We start from the raw sequence: 16,505 nt of genomic DNA, 5'->3' as shown, positions 1-16,505 counted from the left end.
TGAGCATCTCCAGGCTAGTGAAGGAGGGGGTTCAGGAGATTTTCACCACCTTGTGATTAAGCGTCTAGGCACCAGTAAACCCAAGTCCAGGAAACGCGGTTACCCTCAGTGACTTACTCCTAGGAAAAAGGTGTAATATGCTTTTTCCCAGGTGTATGTCATGGGGATTCCAGTGCCAGGGGCGTAACACAGACCCCCCGCATACCCCGCAGTGCGGGGGGGTCCCCAAGCTGCAGGGGGCCCCCACAGCACAGTACTCGGGCCTGAGAGCTCCGGATTAAATCCTGAGCTGGGGCCCCTCTGTATACCTTGCAGGGGGGCCCCCTCAATGTTTGTTACGCCACTAAGTCGATATCCCACTCTTTTAATTCCTGCATCGTTCACTCCTAGTGTCAGCGGCACTTCTTCCTATTCCCAGCATTTATGTCCACATGTCTTCCTTCCATACACTCACTGCCTATGTTTGTGGCCAAAAGTTTGGCCTTTGTGTTCTTGAAATTAGTTTTTGTAATACCTCTCCTTCACCAGCCCCATTCACTCCTGGTGTCTGTGGCTACCCTACCCTCCTTAAACTCTGCTTTGTCCTGGTGTTTGTAAGCCTCCTAAATAAATAAAATACATTTTGCTTTGTGCCCATCTACAAAGGACTGTTATTCTCCCAAAAAGTGCGCCATTTCTCTGTTGTTAATGTGACTTTCATATCTGGATGCTTTGATCTTTCTTACAACTAAGGTCATGTACTTCCAAGCATGCATTTCCAACACTTCAGATATTTTGATTGCTCTCTTTGTAATTCTTGAATTTGTCAACATTCCTATAATTCTTGTATCTTTCTTCTTGACTTCAGCATTAATCATGTCTATGTTTCAACACAGCCTGTTTTGTATTCTATATGGTTAATCATAACGTCCCTGAATTATTTGACACTTGCCAACTTGCACCACAAGTGAACAGTCAGCTGAATTAGCCTAATAAACAGTGGCCATGAGCTTACGAGGTATTAAGAGTGGCCCGTGCCTACTGCAAGTGGCTATCCACTGTGACAAATCAACTTTCCTCAAATACTGGCACTCTACTAACAATATCATCCCTTCAAAATATACATAGGCAAAGTTAATTGCACGTTCAGGTTTAAAGATTGCAGACTACTGCTTCCAACAGATGCAGGTGGGGCTTGCACAAGTCTTGATTCCTGTCACATAGCTCAGCATGTCCTGCGTGGTGTGCCAGTATAATATGCTTCCTATAATGTTAGGATTCTTTGAGTTGATCTCAGCATTACTCACTCACATCAGCCTTATGCAAATCAATTGACCCATCTCCAGTAGGAACAGTCCAGTCTGAACTACCCAGTTAGGTCAGGGGTTTCTTTTGTTTCTATTTGGAGGAGTAGTTTGGGCTAGACTATTCCTATTAGAGTAGAACCAAGACTTTGCATAAAGCTGGTCTCTGTCTAAAGGGACAGAGCAGACAAAAGAATATGATGACCTGGAATTCAGCCAGAGTAAATACATATGGTTGAGACTAGCTCAAGTAGTCCACCCATCACGTTTTGTGTTTCTAACTAAGGATATGAGCATAAGAAAAGGAAAGGAAAGGAAAGGAAAGGAAAGGAAAGGAAAGTACTGCTTACATCCTGATTGGTTATAAACAGTGGCGTAGCAAGGGGGGGGTGGTTCACCCCAGGCGGCAGGAGTTTTGGGGGTGGTGGTCTCCCCTCGCTCTTACCTGTGGCCATTAGGGTGGCAAACGCAGAAAACACCATCACCTTCCTCCCCTTATATTCGGCCACTGTGGGCGGCAAAAGTAGGGACTGCCACAGGCGGCACAAGGCCTAGCTACGCCACTGGTTGTAAAAAACATATGTTTTCACTTTAACATTAGAAATTGCATTTTCTATTTATTGTATTTATGAAGAATAATATGAAAATGATCACAAGATACAGTTACAGTAAAAGTGTACAAAATGGAACTCAGTTTTGTAAAGCAAATGTTTCATAAGTACAATACCATACCAAAAAACAAACCACCATATCTACTAAAATACCAAACAATCCAGAAGAAGATGGAAGCTATGTTAAGTTAATTTTACACACCAGACAAAACTTTAGATGAGAAAACCAAGTAATAATAATAATAAAGTAATTTGTAAAGCGCATAGTTACTACCACCAAAGTGTCCCAGCGCTAGGGTCTAGCGCCCAGATATTGGAAAAAACAGTTAAGCCAACCTAAATTGCCAGGTTTTTACTTTTTTGCAGAACAGTGATTCCGTTTGTGCCTGCCTTAGTTGAAGAGGAAGGGAGTTCCACAGCTTGGCTGCTAAGAAACTGAAAGCGCAGTCCCCAATGTAAGCTCCTTTTACAGCAGGTATGCAAGTCAACAGTGCCTCTCTATTGAAGGGTTTTTAGTAAAAGGGATGATAGGCGCACTGCTGTGTGGCTTAAATATAAGTGTATCTCAAAGGTCACAAGGTGCTGTTAGGAGAGGGGATAAGCCCTATAAACCCTCAATGTTGTGTGGGGGCAGGCCCTCACACTTACTGAATTATATCCAAACCTAGGCACACTTCCAAGTAAATCAACAGTATGTATACTCACTACAAAGTTGACAAGTTTTTGGAACAAAAATACATAAACATTTAGGTAAGATGTAGCTTCGTCTTTAATTCAGGTTTCATTATGCCAAAACAGGAACCAGCCGACACGTGTTTCGTCACATGTGGAAATAGTTCAGCGACTTCTTCAGGACTGAATACTGAAGAAAAGGTCTTTGTAATCGCGCTGCCGGAGATAATTCCAACCCGGCTGGGCTAATCACTGAGTATGGTTTGCGAAACAAAGTCAATTCTAGCGTTGCGCAGCCAGTTTAGGTAATATTCCGGCTAGCCTCCACGTAGTTCAGAAGTGATGAATTCTATTGATACATTTGTGCTGCCGGTAAACAAAACGTTCCGGCTCATCCAGAAAGGTCCTGTAGTCAAGGACTCGAAGAATAAGTAAAACCAGGGTATAGGTTTTAGTGCAGTAGAGGGCGCCATGAGGCCAATCTGTGCGGGATAGCCGCAGAATTCAATGATAGATCTTCGAGGCGTGTATGTTCCGAACTCCTCACGGCCGATCACTGTGTGACACGTGTTTCGTCGCATGTGGAAATAGTTCAGCGACTTCTTCAGGGCTGGGAATGATACAAGGGCAATATATGACATATATATTTCTAGATAAACAGACAAATGAGGTGAACGGACACCTCCACACTATTTTGTGTCATTTAACTAACAGTGGAAACCCTAATCACTAAGAGATTGTGTGGAAACATTCCAAATTTGTACGACTGACACACGGCAGGTCAATGTGTTAGATTTAAAATCAAAGACCCTTATAAGTGACATTTGCAGTAGTGACTACGCGAGTCAAAATGTTACAAAACGTTCTCCTATCATTATTACATAAAGAAAAAATAGTAAATATAGGTGATATAATATCGTGCACGTTACTAAATCTACATCCTTTAAAATAGAGAGATTATGGCTGTCTACCTGAATGGTGAACAAAAGGTCTTTGTAATCTAAAGTGAAATCAGAAAAAAGAAAAAGAGAGAAAAGGAGGAAAAAGAACCATAAAAATGCTGTTTCTAGTGATTATATCAGTAAAAAGGTGTAGCAGTAGTTAAAAAACATAAGGGGACCGAAAGAAAAGGCGCTTACCGCGCTGCCGGTTATAATTCCAACCCGGCTGGGCTAATTACTGAGTATGGTTTGCGAAATGAAGTCAATGCTAGCGTCTCAGGACAAAAGTGAAAAAAGGGAGAAAGAATACCCGTTTGTAAGTCAGGACTGAAATGTATTCATTCAAGAGAAAAGGGATCCTGACAAGTGAAGTGAAAACTAGGAGTACGCTTACCGCGCAGCCAGTTTAGTTAATATTCCGGCTAGCTTCCACGTAGTTCAGAAGTGATGAATTCTATTGATACATTCTATGGTACGAAAGAATAAAGTATATAAATAGTGGCCCTCTGATGCGAGAATCATCAGTAAATATTTGTATTATAAAATAAGTGAAAATTAGACAAAAAAAAAAAAGTGAGACAATGGCCCACGAGGATGGAGTATCTAGTAAGTTACCTTCCTATAATCATAAAGGGTCATATAATGCAAACCCTTATGAGATATAAAATTAGATATAAAAGATTAGATATAAAAAAAACCTGGTATCAGGTTGGGGTAGGTGGCCAGCTGAAAATAGAATGGCTAGTGTTAACATATCTGATACATTATGCACTCTCACTCCTATCCACAAACAACTCCAGACGGTGAGGATGATCACTGATTTTAATGACTTGCACCACTTAGTGAGAAGAAGCTTCACGACATACTGGGGCATTTTACAAGCTGACAAATCACTTTCTGCCCATATCACCAACTACCCACAAATTACATTCAGAAGGGGCAGGACACTTAGGAACAGACTCAGTACAACTGTACCTAAAAGTATTGATGACTCCACATGGCTCAGACCTCACACTATAGGTTTCTATAAGTGTGGTTGCCGTGGTGTTTGCCGCTGGGCAAAACATGGCACAAAGTTTTTTTCATTTTGACAACAAAAAAAGATTTGATATAAGGCACAACATAAATTGTAACACCAGGTTTGTTGTGTATATTATCGAACGCATGTGTGGTAAATCCTATGTAGGGAGTACCATTAGACCGTTGAAAGACAGAATTACCGAACATATCAGACCACTCCACCAACAAGATGTGAGATACCCTGTAGCCTTACATGCTAGAATTGACCTTGTTTCGCAAACCGTACTCAGTGATTTGCCCAGCCGGGTTGGAATTATCACCAGCAGCGTGATTACAAAGACCTTTTGTTCACCATTCAGCCCTGATGAAGTCGTGGAACTATATCCACATGCGACGAAACACAAGTCGGCTGGTTTCTGTTTTGTTTAATGAAACCCGAATTAAAAGACGAAGCAACATCTTCCCAATATGTTTATGTATTTTTGTTCCAAAAACTTGTCAACTTTGTAGTGAATATACATACTGTTGATTTACTTGGAAGTGTGCCTAGGTTTGGATATAATGCAAGTCAACAGTGCCCCAGTATATCTGAGGTTCCTTTAGGAGAATAGTGCTTAGTGATGACCCATATTCATAAGGACCTTGTAGCAATAGAACTGGGCCTTAAAAGAGAGCCTCTTTTTCAGAAGTAACCAGTGCAGTTTTGAAAGTGCCGATCCCATGGAAGCCCATCTGGGGAGATTCAACAGCTGACGGGCTGCCTCATTCTGCACACGCTGAAGTCTCATCAGCTGAGACTTAGCGACTCCCAAGTGCAGAATGTTACAATAGTGCTGCCTGGACATGACTGGAGCCTAGACTACTGTCTTCCTGTCAGATTCAGGGAGAGGGGCGAGAATATTTTTGAGAGTTTTTAGGATCCCAAAACACTTGCCCTCTAAAGCTGTGATCTGACTGTCGAAGGTGAGCTTTGCATTGAACCAAATGCCTAGGTTCTTACCCTTAGGCTTTGAGGCAGGCAAAGGTCAGAGCAAATCTGGCCAGCAGGCAGGAGACCAAATTGAAGCATACTTGCCTAGGATAAGGTCCTCTGTTTTTTTCAGAATTTAGTTTGAAACTATTGAGGTCCACCACTGAGCAACCTTTGCCAGACGGGTCCTCAGTAAAGCAGCCATCTTGCCATGCATTCTGCGACCGGGTGATAATCAGTTTAGTATCTTCAGAGTACAATAAAGTAAGGCTCAGGGAGGAGCCCTGAGGCACCTCCTGCTGCAGCGGAAAAACCTGACATTATAAAGGTTTTTGTGACACCTGAAAGGTGTGGTTCTGCCAAAAAAGAAGCAAACTATTGCAAGGCCTTTTGACCGACACTGCAGGTCTACAACCATTCAAGTAAAAGGCTGCGCTATGGTCCAGCATCAGCAGCGCTGCAGTGTCACCTCTGTCAACAATTTGATGGATGTACTCAGAGACAAGTAATAAAGCAGACTCTGTACTGTGCAGAGGGCAGAAGTCCGGCTGCATCCTCAATAAATATATAGCTGTTATTTATAGTCAACAAATAAGTATTTGAACCGATTTCCTTGCTGAAAGCACTGGAAAGGCACTGTTTTGCCAATGCTATAAAGGAAAATGTGGTCTCAGCTGCAAGTACTGTTATGCCAATTGATTTCTCAATCGAGAGACGTAAAGTAATAACAAAATACTGTATTACAGTAGGAATACAAATTAATTTATATACAGTACGAAGCAGAGTAGGATACATCCTGAAATACAAAATGATGAAATGTTGATAATTGAAAGAGAAGCAGCTGGCAGACAGAAATGGTACTCTCTTTCAATTGTCAAAATTTCCTCATTTTTTTATTTCAGGATGAAGCTCTGAAATAAACACAAAATTATTGGTTGATTGATGCCTCACACATCTGTGCTATGTGATCAGACGTTGTCCACTGCCAGTAAAGTGTGAAAGTTTAGCCCATATACCCTCTGTGCAGGAGCAGAAAGATCCTCTGTTTTGCTACTTTGAAAACTACAGAGTGGGCTAAAAAATGTGACTAGACTTCTTCTTTGAGGTGCGTTCAGACTGAGTTTCATATGATTGGATTCCTTATTTGATACAACTGAAGAGCCACACAATGACTGAATGGAATACTATCAAGAGGAATTCCCAGTAGTAAACAACGGTTGTATCAAGCATTATTATGAGTCTTCATGAACTGAACATATGTCCAAATTGGACACGAGTCTCACTGCGGCTAGGAATACTGCATCTAACAGATGAGGTCAACAACGGCCCAAAACAATTGTATTTTTGGGGGTCCTGTGCAGAATTACCTTGACTTAGCTATTCCAGATGGACCCCTTCTTTGAGACAAGATCTAGTGACTTTTCTGATCATTAGTTAATTTTTTTTGATAGCAGAGATAGTTTAAAAATAGTGGAATTAAAAACATAATAAGAATTCCAAGGTGTTAAGACACGCATGAGTGTTACCCAAGTAACTTACCAGAGGTCAAAAGGAGCTGGCTCAAGCATTCCCACCCACACTATTTTATTGTTTCAGTATGGCTCGTGTAGGCCAAGCCTTCGCTCCTCGGGCAATGTGCCATAGGTTGCATACCACGAAGAAGGCTGAATAATGCTGAAGGTTGTATGAGTCTCTGGGCAAAAAGAACAAGAACTAGAAATCTTTAGCTGGACTGCTACTTTGGTGTAGGGTCAAGCCTTATAGTCATATGGTTGAGCCTGTTCTATAACATAATCAAGATAAAAAAGATGATATGGAATGCTAAACAGATGAATATCCTGCTTTTTAAAGCTTTGACCTAAACACTACCAGCCATCACTTTTTTGCTGTTTCAGACAGACTGCTAAGGTGAAAGAGATATGTCTGGCCATGACTCCCAAGCTTGCTGTCTCTGGTGACTCATTTCTCTCCTCACCGAAAAGGTTCAATAAATTCAAAAAATGTGGCTTGTGTTCCTGTGCAGTGAGGGTGTGGCCCAAAAATTCGGACTAGATTCCTCCATTAGGGTTGCACCAATACTCATTTGCATGTGTTTCATCTCCTTCTGAAATGACTCAGAATGGCTCAGGTATTTCCTTCCATCTTAATTTTTTACTTAATAGGTATCTCTAGGAAATATATCCAGGTATGGGTCTTAAGTTGGCTGTGCCTAGGAGCATAAGCTTCACCCACATCACTGTTGAGATACAATAGAGCAGACATATGCCTGGGGTTCTTGTGTGCCTGTTCTGAGGGAGGTGTGGCCTAACAGAGTGGGCTGGTTATTTGCTGTCAGGCTGAGTCAAGTCAGCTTGGCACATATGTCCCTTACAAGAATGGCAAAGACAGACTAAGAAGGGATGGAAGAGAATGCTATCAAGAGAGATTTGCACTACCCATTTTTTTTAAACAGATTTTATTGATTTGCACAAAACCAGTAGAGGGATCTAGGTGCCCCCCTCCGTTAGGTGACAAAGTTACAATCCTTTCAAATGTAAACATATGTGCCAGAATAGAATGATCATATCATCTTGTCGGGTACATTATACAATCTGTTCAGTGAACATTGACACCAATAACAGAGTCCTAACCCCACCTAGTCCCTCCTCCCCCACCACCCTCCCACCCCCCCAGGCGTGTCACTAGATCTAGGCCGCAAAGGCCCGCAGGCCAGCCTCTGCAGCAAGGCAACGTGTTGGAATGGGATATGGCTATGGTTATATTGGATCAACATATTTGTCTAGAATCAACCCAGTTCCCGAGGTTACATCTTGTGAGGATCGGAAGGCTAATTGCATGTTAGATTGCAGGCTCCTCAGGAGCATCTATGGGGTCATTATCATCAACTTCTTTGGGTGTTTTGAGGGCAATAACCGAGAAATTTGCACGTGCCCATGTCCTCAGTCTGTACTCTGTTTATATCTTCCCCGTAAACCAACAGCTAGTGCTGGAAAATATTTTGTGTACACTCTGATAAAGGATTAGTTAACATAGTTCTCACTGGATCTCTCTCTATTGTCCTCATCTAGAATAAACAATAATAAAATTACAGGACTAGAGAATAAACTATGCACAGTTGATGGGACCTTGCATGAAGGAACTTTGCAGCTCCTCATTTTTTTGTAAATAGTGACCTTGAAAGGAGGTTCATTAAGACTATCTTGCAACAAAGTAGCTTAATTCAATGAAAGATAAAATTTCTTTACTTCATGTTGGGAAGCAAGAGCATATAGTATTCAATGGTCCAATTAACAGCTTGGACACAATGAGTGACATAGAAAGGTTCCAGAGAAAGTTTGAATGTGTCCCTTTTCTACACAACTGGAATGATTTGAAGTAGGCCCAACACAAGTAAAATTCTTCTTCGGCTCTACTGAAGAGTTTGTAACAGTAGAGGCAGCAGCATTCCTGAATAAAAAGAAGTCTGATATATTTTGCTGTAATAGCAGATATGACCCTTTCAGGAAATGTGATGTTTATTGAGCAGATTGTTTTATACCATTTTAATGTGCACAAATGTCCTGTACTGTGACTTGATTGAAAGTGTTAACTGGTTGATGCAGGTTTGTTTTTTGAAACGATTGGTCTTTTTTTGCCAACCAAATAAAGTAAGCCTGAAATTATCTAGCAAGATTAAGAGTGGCCATGAGGCGTAGGCTCAAACATTTCCATCCAATCTGTTTAAATGACTCAGTAAATCACAGAATGAAATAATGCCCATAAGGTAAATTGAAACAAAAACCACAATAGTAAAGTGGCCAGCAGTCAACATGGCTGCCAAGTTGCCATGTGCTTTCTATTCCTGAACTCTCACATTGCAGAAGTCAGCTGCCCTGGATTGCAAAACTAGTGAACTAAGGGAACCAAATCTTACGCTCTTCGGGATCGCCATCCGTTCAAAAGAATGGTCTTCTTCGCTGCTCAGCAGCTATTTATACTCAAATATAAGTTATAGTCTATCCCGTCTATCCACTGTGTAGCAATGTCTCTCCTGGTCACAATCACACCAATAACTGTGCCTTCTAAGCTATTTTAAGATCAACTCTGAAATTACTCCAACTAAACACATAGGGCCAGATGTACGACGCCCAAAATAGCGCCTCGCAAATTGCTAATCTTTTGCGAGGCGCAATTTGGATGTACAACAGTGTGTAACACACTGTTAGCAATTCACAATGGGGTCGCAAAATGAGAGGCTCATGAATATAAATGAGCCTCTCGCAATGTGCGACCCAATTGGGAATGAAAGGCCCTCCCAGGGATGGTGGGCTGCTGGGTTCAGCAGACCACCATGTCTGGGACTGCTTTTAAATAAAGCAGTTTTTTTTAATGCAGCCCGTTTTCCTTAAAGGATAAAGGGATGCATTTGAAAAAAAAAACAAAATGAAACATTTTCTTTTCATTTTTTAAGGGCAGGCAGTGGTCCCTGGGACCACTGCCTGTCCTTAAAAAATATTTTCCCCAGCGTTTTCAAAGGGGGAGGGGTCCCCTGGGGAACTCTTCCCGTTTGCGTCCCCATTACCACCCTCTTGAAGAGGGTGGTAATTTGCAAGTGTTTTGTGACCGCAATTGCGGTTGCAAAACATTTGTACATGCGGTTGCCTCACTATTAGGAAGGAACTGCTTCTTCCTAATAGCGACTCGCAATTCCATTTCAGTTTTTAAAATGCAGCCCGTTTATCTTAAAGAATAAAGGTATGCATTTGAAAAAAAAAAATTCTTTTCATTTTTTAAGGGCCGGAAGTGGTCCCTGGGACCACTGCCAGCCCTTAAAAAATATTTTCCCCTGCATTTGCGAAGGGGGAGAGGTCCCCTGGGGACCCCATCCCTTTTGTGACCCCATTACCACCCTCTTGAAGAGTGTGGTAATTTGCGAGTGTTTTGTGACCGCAATTGCGGTTGCAAAACATTTGTACATGGGGTTGCCTCACTATTAGGAAGGCTCCTTCCTAATAGCGACTCGCAATTCCAAAATAGCGAATCTCAAATAAATTGCGACTCGCTATTTTGGTATGGTACATACCCCTATTGGTTTTTGCATGCGCAAATGGGTTCGCAAACCCGTTTGCACATGCAAAAATCGTCGTACATCTGGCCCATAGATTCTTCCTGTGCCTCAATGCTCACAACAATCTCAGGAACGCTTCTACTAGTATCTCAGCTGCAGAAAGAATTTGTATATTCTGGTAAAGTAATATACATAAAAAGAGATGGTCTCAGGTCTAACTGTACTTCTATTCGGGCCCCAAGCCATCTTATAAAAATGGAAAGACGGAATGGAGGAAATAAATAAGAAAATAAAGAGGATACGTGCAATTCACTTGTATCACAACATGGAAATGTAAAGCCATGGTTTAACAGTTATAATATATTGTCATTAAATGCACAGACGTAAACAAGTACAGAAATGCATGAAAAGCACATTGGCATTTTGTTTTAATTCCTGTCACAATACTGGTCCTCAAGTTAAAAGAATAAAGTAAGAGGTTTGTCAAGATATTTTAAGCGAACTGTCAGGTAAATGTTTGCTCCCTAGTAAGGACTAGAATCACATTATGTAGAAACACCCCTGCATAGGCACACCTTGCACTGTAGCAAAGATGCCCCACTTACCGTGACAGGTCAGAGGTGGACATAACCTTGGAGATGGGATCCAAAATATTCTAATTCAGAAGCTCAAGCACTGGCTAGAGGAACTCATTGAAACCTGGTAGCTAGGACCGCAAAATATTTTTGCCGTTGATGGTAAATGAAGGCAGTGCTTGCTCCACACACCTTTTACCATCTAATGAAAGCAGGTTCTGGAGGTGAGAATGTGTGGCAAGAATGTTTGTGTGCATATTTGCTGCATGGCAATTTGTTGTGTTGAGGATGTGTTCTTTTGTTTTTTGTTCTACTTAATTTTTTGTGCTGCAGCTATGTGTGCTGTTTTACTATGAATGTGTTGCATTCTTTTTTTACTGTTTTGCTGTGTTGTGCCTTATTGCTTTGCTACTTTGGTGCTTATTCATTTATTATTATTTATTGTTTATTGCTGTGTTTGTTGTATTGAGATGTGCATTTTTAAAATCTCAATCTGCACCACTGATTGCTAGAAGGGGGATTTTGGTTTACCGCCCACCTGGGGCGTAGAAAAACTTCAGTTAGGGATTTTTCAACTATATCGCACCTCACATCCTGGCTGCCAAAAAATTCTTACACTCGGGTGATTGTCATTTCCATGGAGACAACACTGAGGACTCAGGAGTGATCCAACTCTTAGCGGACATGGAAACGTTAGTGCTCAAACAAATAGTGACAGGACCCACTCATGAGGCAGACCATACCCTTGACCTTATTTTTACTAATTCAATGGGAGTAACAAGTAAACTCCCATTTATTATCATATGGTCAGACCATTATGTGATCAAATTTCATATCTCGTAATAAAGCATCTGCCAAGACGCCCTTGGAAGACGGTTCCACCCGCTTCTTTTTCTAAGATCTACAGGCCTTTCACAATCACCTCACACACTGACATTAACACTGCTTTGGTTGCTTACCTCAACTCCCTCATGCTAACGTTTTATCAAATCGGCCTTTTAAAAAATTTCCATGTACTTCTTCTAGAAGTGAACACCCTGGTACACAGATAATCTGAATCTGGAAAACTAAAAATGCAAATGGTTCGAAGAAGGCGGAGTTCAACTAAATCACCTACTGATACAAAAGCCTATAGGTTGCTGCTGAACAGTTACAACAATAAGATCAAAGCAGCTCATAAGACCTACGTAATATTAACTATCGACCAAGCTGGAAATGCCATAAAGGAACTTTACAAATCATTGAACAACTTTGTACAACCTCTAGCCTGTACTCGCACTATCCCGTCCTCTCAAAAATGAAGTGACTCGCTGGAGAAATTTTTTGAAGAAATAATTAACATCATCTATAAGAACTTTCTAATCAACCTGAAATTTCCAGAGATGGAATTTGATCTTAGCAAGCCTCCCTGAATATAATCAATATTTTGGATAAATTTGAGCCATGCTGTTAGGTTCAGGTGAAGATGATATTGGCCCTAGCAAAATCAGGTCGTCCTTTGGACCGATGTCTTCCTAGGATAACCTCTTGCTTTGCCAATTTCATTGCACCATCAGTAATGGCACTCTAAATTCTCTCACTAGCCTCAGCCAAACTGTCGACTGGGTGGAACAGCACCCAAGTATCTCCTATTCTCAAAAAGCCCTCTGCCAACCCTGAGATCCTTTCCAACTACCGACCAATTTCATTGCCTCTCTGCTAGGAAAGATTCTGGAAAGTTATATCAACAAACAGCTTGCAACCTTCCTAGAAGAACATAAGATCTTAGACCCCTCACAATTGGGTTTTCAGAGCACTACATAGCACAGAGACTGCACTAGTGACAGTCACTGATACCATCAGACTATCACTAGATGCAGGTATGCGGGTCATGTTGGTACTACTAGACCTATCCGTGGCCATTGATATGGTCTCACGCTCAATCCTAATCTGCAGACTACATGAGGCAGGAGTATACTGCAGTGCTGTACATTGGCTCATGGATTTTCTTGACAGTCAAACCCAAACCATCTGTTTTGACTCCTTCAAATCGAGAACAATGTCAATCAACAAAGGAGTCCCCCAAGGTTCCTATCCATGTAGCGCCGCTAGTAAAAATTGAGAGATCATGTGGATTTGAGGTTGCATCATATACTGATGATACCCAACTTCTCATCTCCTTTGGGCCAAATCCAGTAAAAACTGAATCTCTGTTTGCAAATTGCATGAGGAAAATCACTGCTTGGATGACCAACAACTGCCTTCAGCTAAATGGCGAAAAAACTGAGATTGTGCTATTTGGCAAAGCACAGAAGATTTGGTTGGCTAACTAGTGGCCAAAAGAATTCGGTCCAGCCCCCTGCCCTAAACAAGTGGTGAAAAATCTTTGTATAAAAACTGACCAGATGTTATCCATGAAAGACCAAGTCAATGCAACCTATGAGAATTGCTCTGACACAATGCAGCTTTTAAAGAAAGTTTTTCCTTGGCTCCCATCCAACTCAAGAAAAACTTTAGTCCAGGCACTAAATACTAGTTGCTTAAACTACGGGAATGCACTGTTAGTGGCAGCTAATGACAACTTCCCATCCAAACGGCAAGTTGTGCAGAATACAGCTGCTCGGTTTATTTGTAAATTTCCCCCTCGTTCTTTCTTCTTAACCTTTTTTAAGAACCTTGCATTGGCTTCCCATCAGAAAACGGGCAATCTTTAAGCTATGCTGCCGGACCCATATGGCACTAAACAAGTCCCTTTCTGCCTATCCACATTCTAGACTTTGTTACAATCAGCCCACCAGATTGCTCAGGTCCACAAATAAATCCCTTCTAAAGATTCCACACATACGCACCTCCAGATTTGGCAGCAGATCTTTATTTTACTTTGCCCCATTCCATTGGAACAAACTTACTCCTCATATTCATACCTTTTTCTGATTTTAGGAAGTTCAAGAAGTTGTTAAAGAAGTGGATGTTCTAAAGTGCATTTTTGTCGTGAAGAGCAAAGCACCAAGATACTCCTTCAGGAGTGAGTTGTGCACTATACCAAGTGCGAGTAACATAGCATAACATTTATTATGTTTTATTGTGCCATTATGTTGTTTCTTGTTAGATAGTTTACTTTAGCCTGCCCAACAAACACGGCTACAGTCCCAGCCAAAAGCAGCCCTTGCCTCAAAAAATCCAAGTAATCAGTTACCATAATTCAAGGTGGTAAAATAATACTACTTCAGTTCTTCAAATATTTAAGGCACCAGTCACCCCAAAACACAGATGTGTGTTAAATTAGCACTTGCAGCGCTCACTTTATGTCACACGGCTGTGGAAGTTCTACTTCTGGAACTTGGTTTGAGGCTGACTGTTCTGTCAAATATCTGGAACAGATGCTTTCTTAGCTGTGGTATTTTCAGGTAAGTAATGCAGACTGAAAAAGTACCTCTACTGATATCAGTGACTTTATCAGAAAGTAAGTGTTCTTGGTATAAATATAGCGAAGGAGTCTCGGGTTTACACCATTTCATCAACACTTTGAGTATATCTCTCGAAAAAGTTGGGATAGCAAAGCATTGAATGTTAAACGTGTAGATCTGATCAGGACTTTAAAATAATTTATTTAATTTTTATTGACTTTCCCGTCTCCTTTCATTTCCTTTCTACAAATCTTTAAACCTGATTTTCTAGTTGTGGCAGACTCTGCACAGAGACTGGCTCTTCACACAGTTTCCGATGGTTACCTTTGTTTTTCCAATAATATCCAGAGACCTGGAAGGGATATGTCAGATGTAAAGGGTCTTACCTCATCATCATCTGCGTCGTACTGCGCATAATGTTGTTCCATCAACTCTCTTTGGCGCCGTTCTTGCTCCAGCGTCTGACTAATGAGTTGTGCCACCTCGCTTGTTTGTCCTGGCTTTTCACGACCAATCACGAATCTGTATAACATGTCATTAAAATAAAAATAACAAGTATTCACTGTGTTATATTACACCAGCAAATGTATCTGCATCATTGTCATGGTCACTGGAATTAAGCGATTGTGCGGACATGGCATTTTTCGCATAACTATAGATTTGCCAAATTTGCCACATAATCCACCATTTGCTGCATAATCTGCTGATTTTAACAAAAAAACGTTTCTAGCTTGAACAGTTCAAAAGTTACAAAAAATGCAGCAACACATGTTACAGCGCAGTGGAAGGCTCTTTGCAAAGGTTGACTGGTCACCCTTCTTTTGCTTATTGCTAAATGTAGGTGTTAAACTCGTAGTAACAAATGCAATCAATGCCCTGTGTACAACTGACAAAATAATGAATTAACACCATCACAAAATGTGGCGTATTACGCTGCATAATTTGTCTTTTCATGCTGCAAAATTTACTCTACCCTGCCACATAATTTGGCCACCCCTGCTGCATAATTGAATTGGCCCTGATCACTGTATACATACATGTATGCCCAACACCTTTTTTCGAGAGTTTAAATTCCCTTAGGAAATTTAGATGTAACTCGCACCACCGGTATGTTAAATGTATATATTTATATACACATATTTGTAGAGTGCAAATGTAGATGGAAAACAAAAGACTGCACAACAAAGGTGGGATCTCTTTGACTCGCTTTCAATGGCCAATGAGAAATTCGCATCATCATCCAAAAGATTGAGCTGGGGCGTGGCCAAGCAGGCTACGATAGCGGACGCGCTCTGCTGAGGCTCCGCGATCGGGCAGACAAGCAGACACCACCACATCGTCAAATCCGACCCCCAGCCATCTCCACATGTGTTGGAATAGGAGCTGCGCATGCTGGTACCCGCGAACTCCTGAATATTGCGGAACCCGCGGTGATTATCGGAGTTTGTTCTCCCCGGGGCCCGACAGCAAGATGGCGTCCGCCCGCACCTACCCTTGACTACGGCGCGACTGGGCCCGGCCACCAAATAGCACGACACCGGCAGGGAGAAGTACTCAGTTGTTGGCCCCGACGGCGGCCGGGCGAGACGGTGCACCCTTGCCTGGGATCGCCCCCCGCCGGCCATCACCTATACGACGGGCTGCAGAGAGGGCCGAGAACGATCAGCGGCAGTCCAGGGCCTCAGACAGCAAGGCCTCACCTGAGCGGCAGGTACCCAGGGCACGCACCGGGAGTGGCGGCCGAGCCGGTTGTAACCTTCGCCGGTGTCCAACTGCCGAGAAACGGATCGGTGGGGCCCTCCGCCCGACACATCACATGGGCCCTTGTCGCGCCGAGTCAGTCTGACTCTAACATGGCACCCGCGAGGTGGGAAGTGCCAGATCACCGAGAAAGGATCCCCGAGAGATCTTCAAGGGCACGGCGGTAGGTGAGAGGCAGGGATTCGTTCCAACCCTACTGGCACTGATAGTGTGGATGCCCCCCAGCCCCCTGCAGCACC

General features: G+C 42.2%; 1 protein-coding gene across 7 annotated transcripts in view; it reads right to left on the bottom strand.

Annotated features, from left to right (window-relative positions):
• The window catches only part of PPP1R9A (protein phosphatase 1 regulatory subunit 9A), a 772,375-nt gene that overhangs the window by 311,468 nt on the left and 444,402 nt on the right, over window positions 1-16,505 (bottom strand). For all 7 annotated transcript variants that reach the window (XM_085630850.1, XM_085630851.1, XM_085630855.1 and 4 more), the window contains exon 6: window positions 14,892-15,027. In XM_085630850.1, coding sequence (XP_085486976.1) covers window positions 14,892-15,027 — 136 coding nt within the window. The remainder of the gene's footprint in view (window positions 1-14,891; window positions 15,028-16,505) is intronic.

This window comes from Triturus cristatus, chromosome 10 (assembly GCF_964204655.1).
Source record: "Triturus cristatus chromosome 10, aTriCri1.1, whole genome shotgun sequence".
Lineage (NCBI taxonomy): Eukaryota > Metazoa > Chordata > Amphibia > Caudata > Salamandridae > Triturus > Triturus cristatus.
The sequence above is the reverse complement of the archived record's forward strand: the minus strand, read 5'-3'. Positions and strand labels throughout refer to the sequence as shown.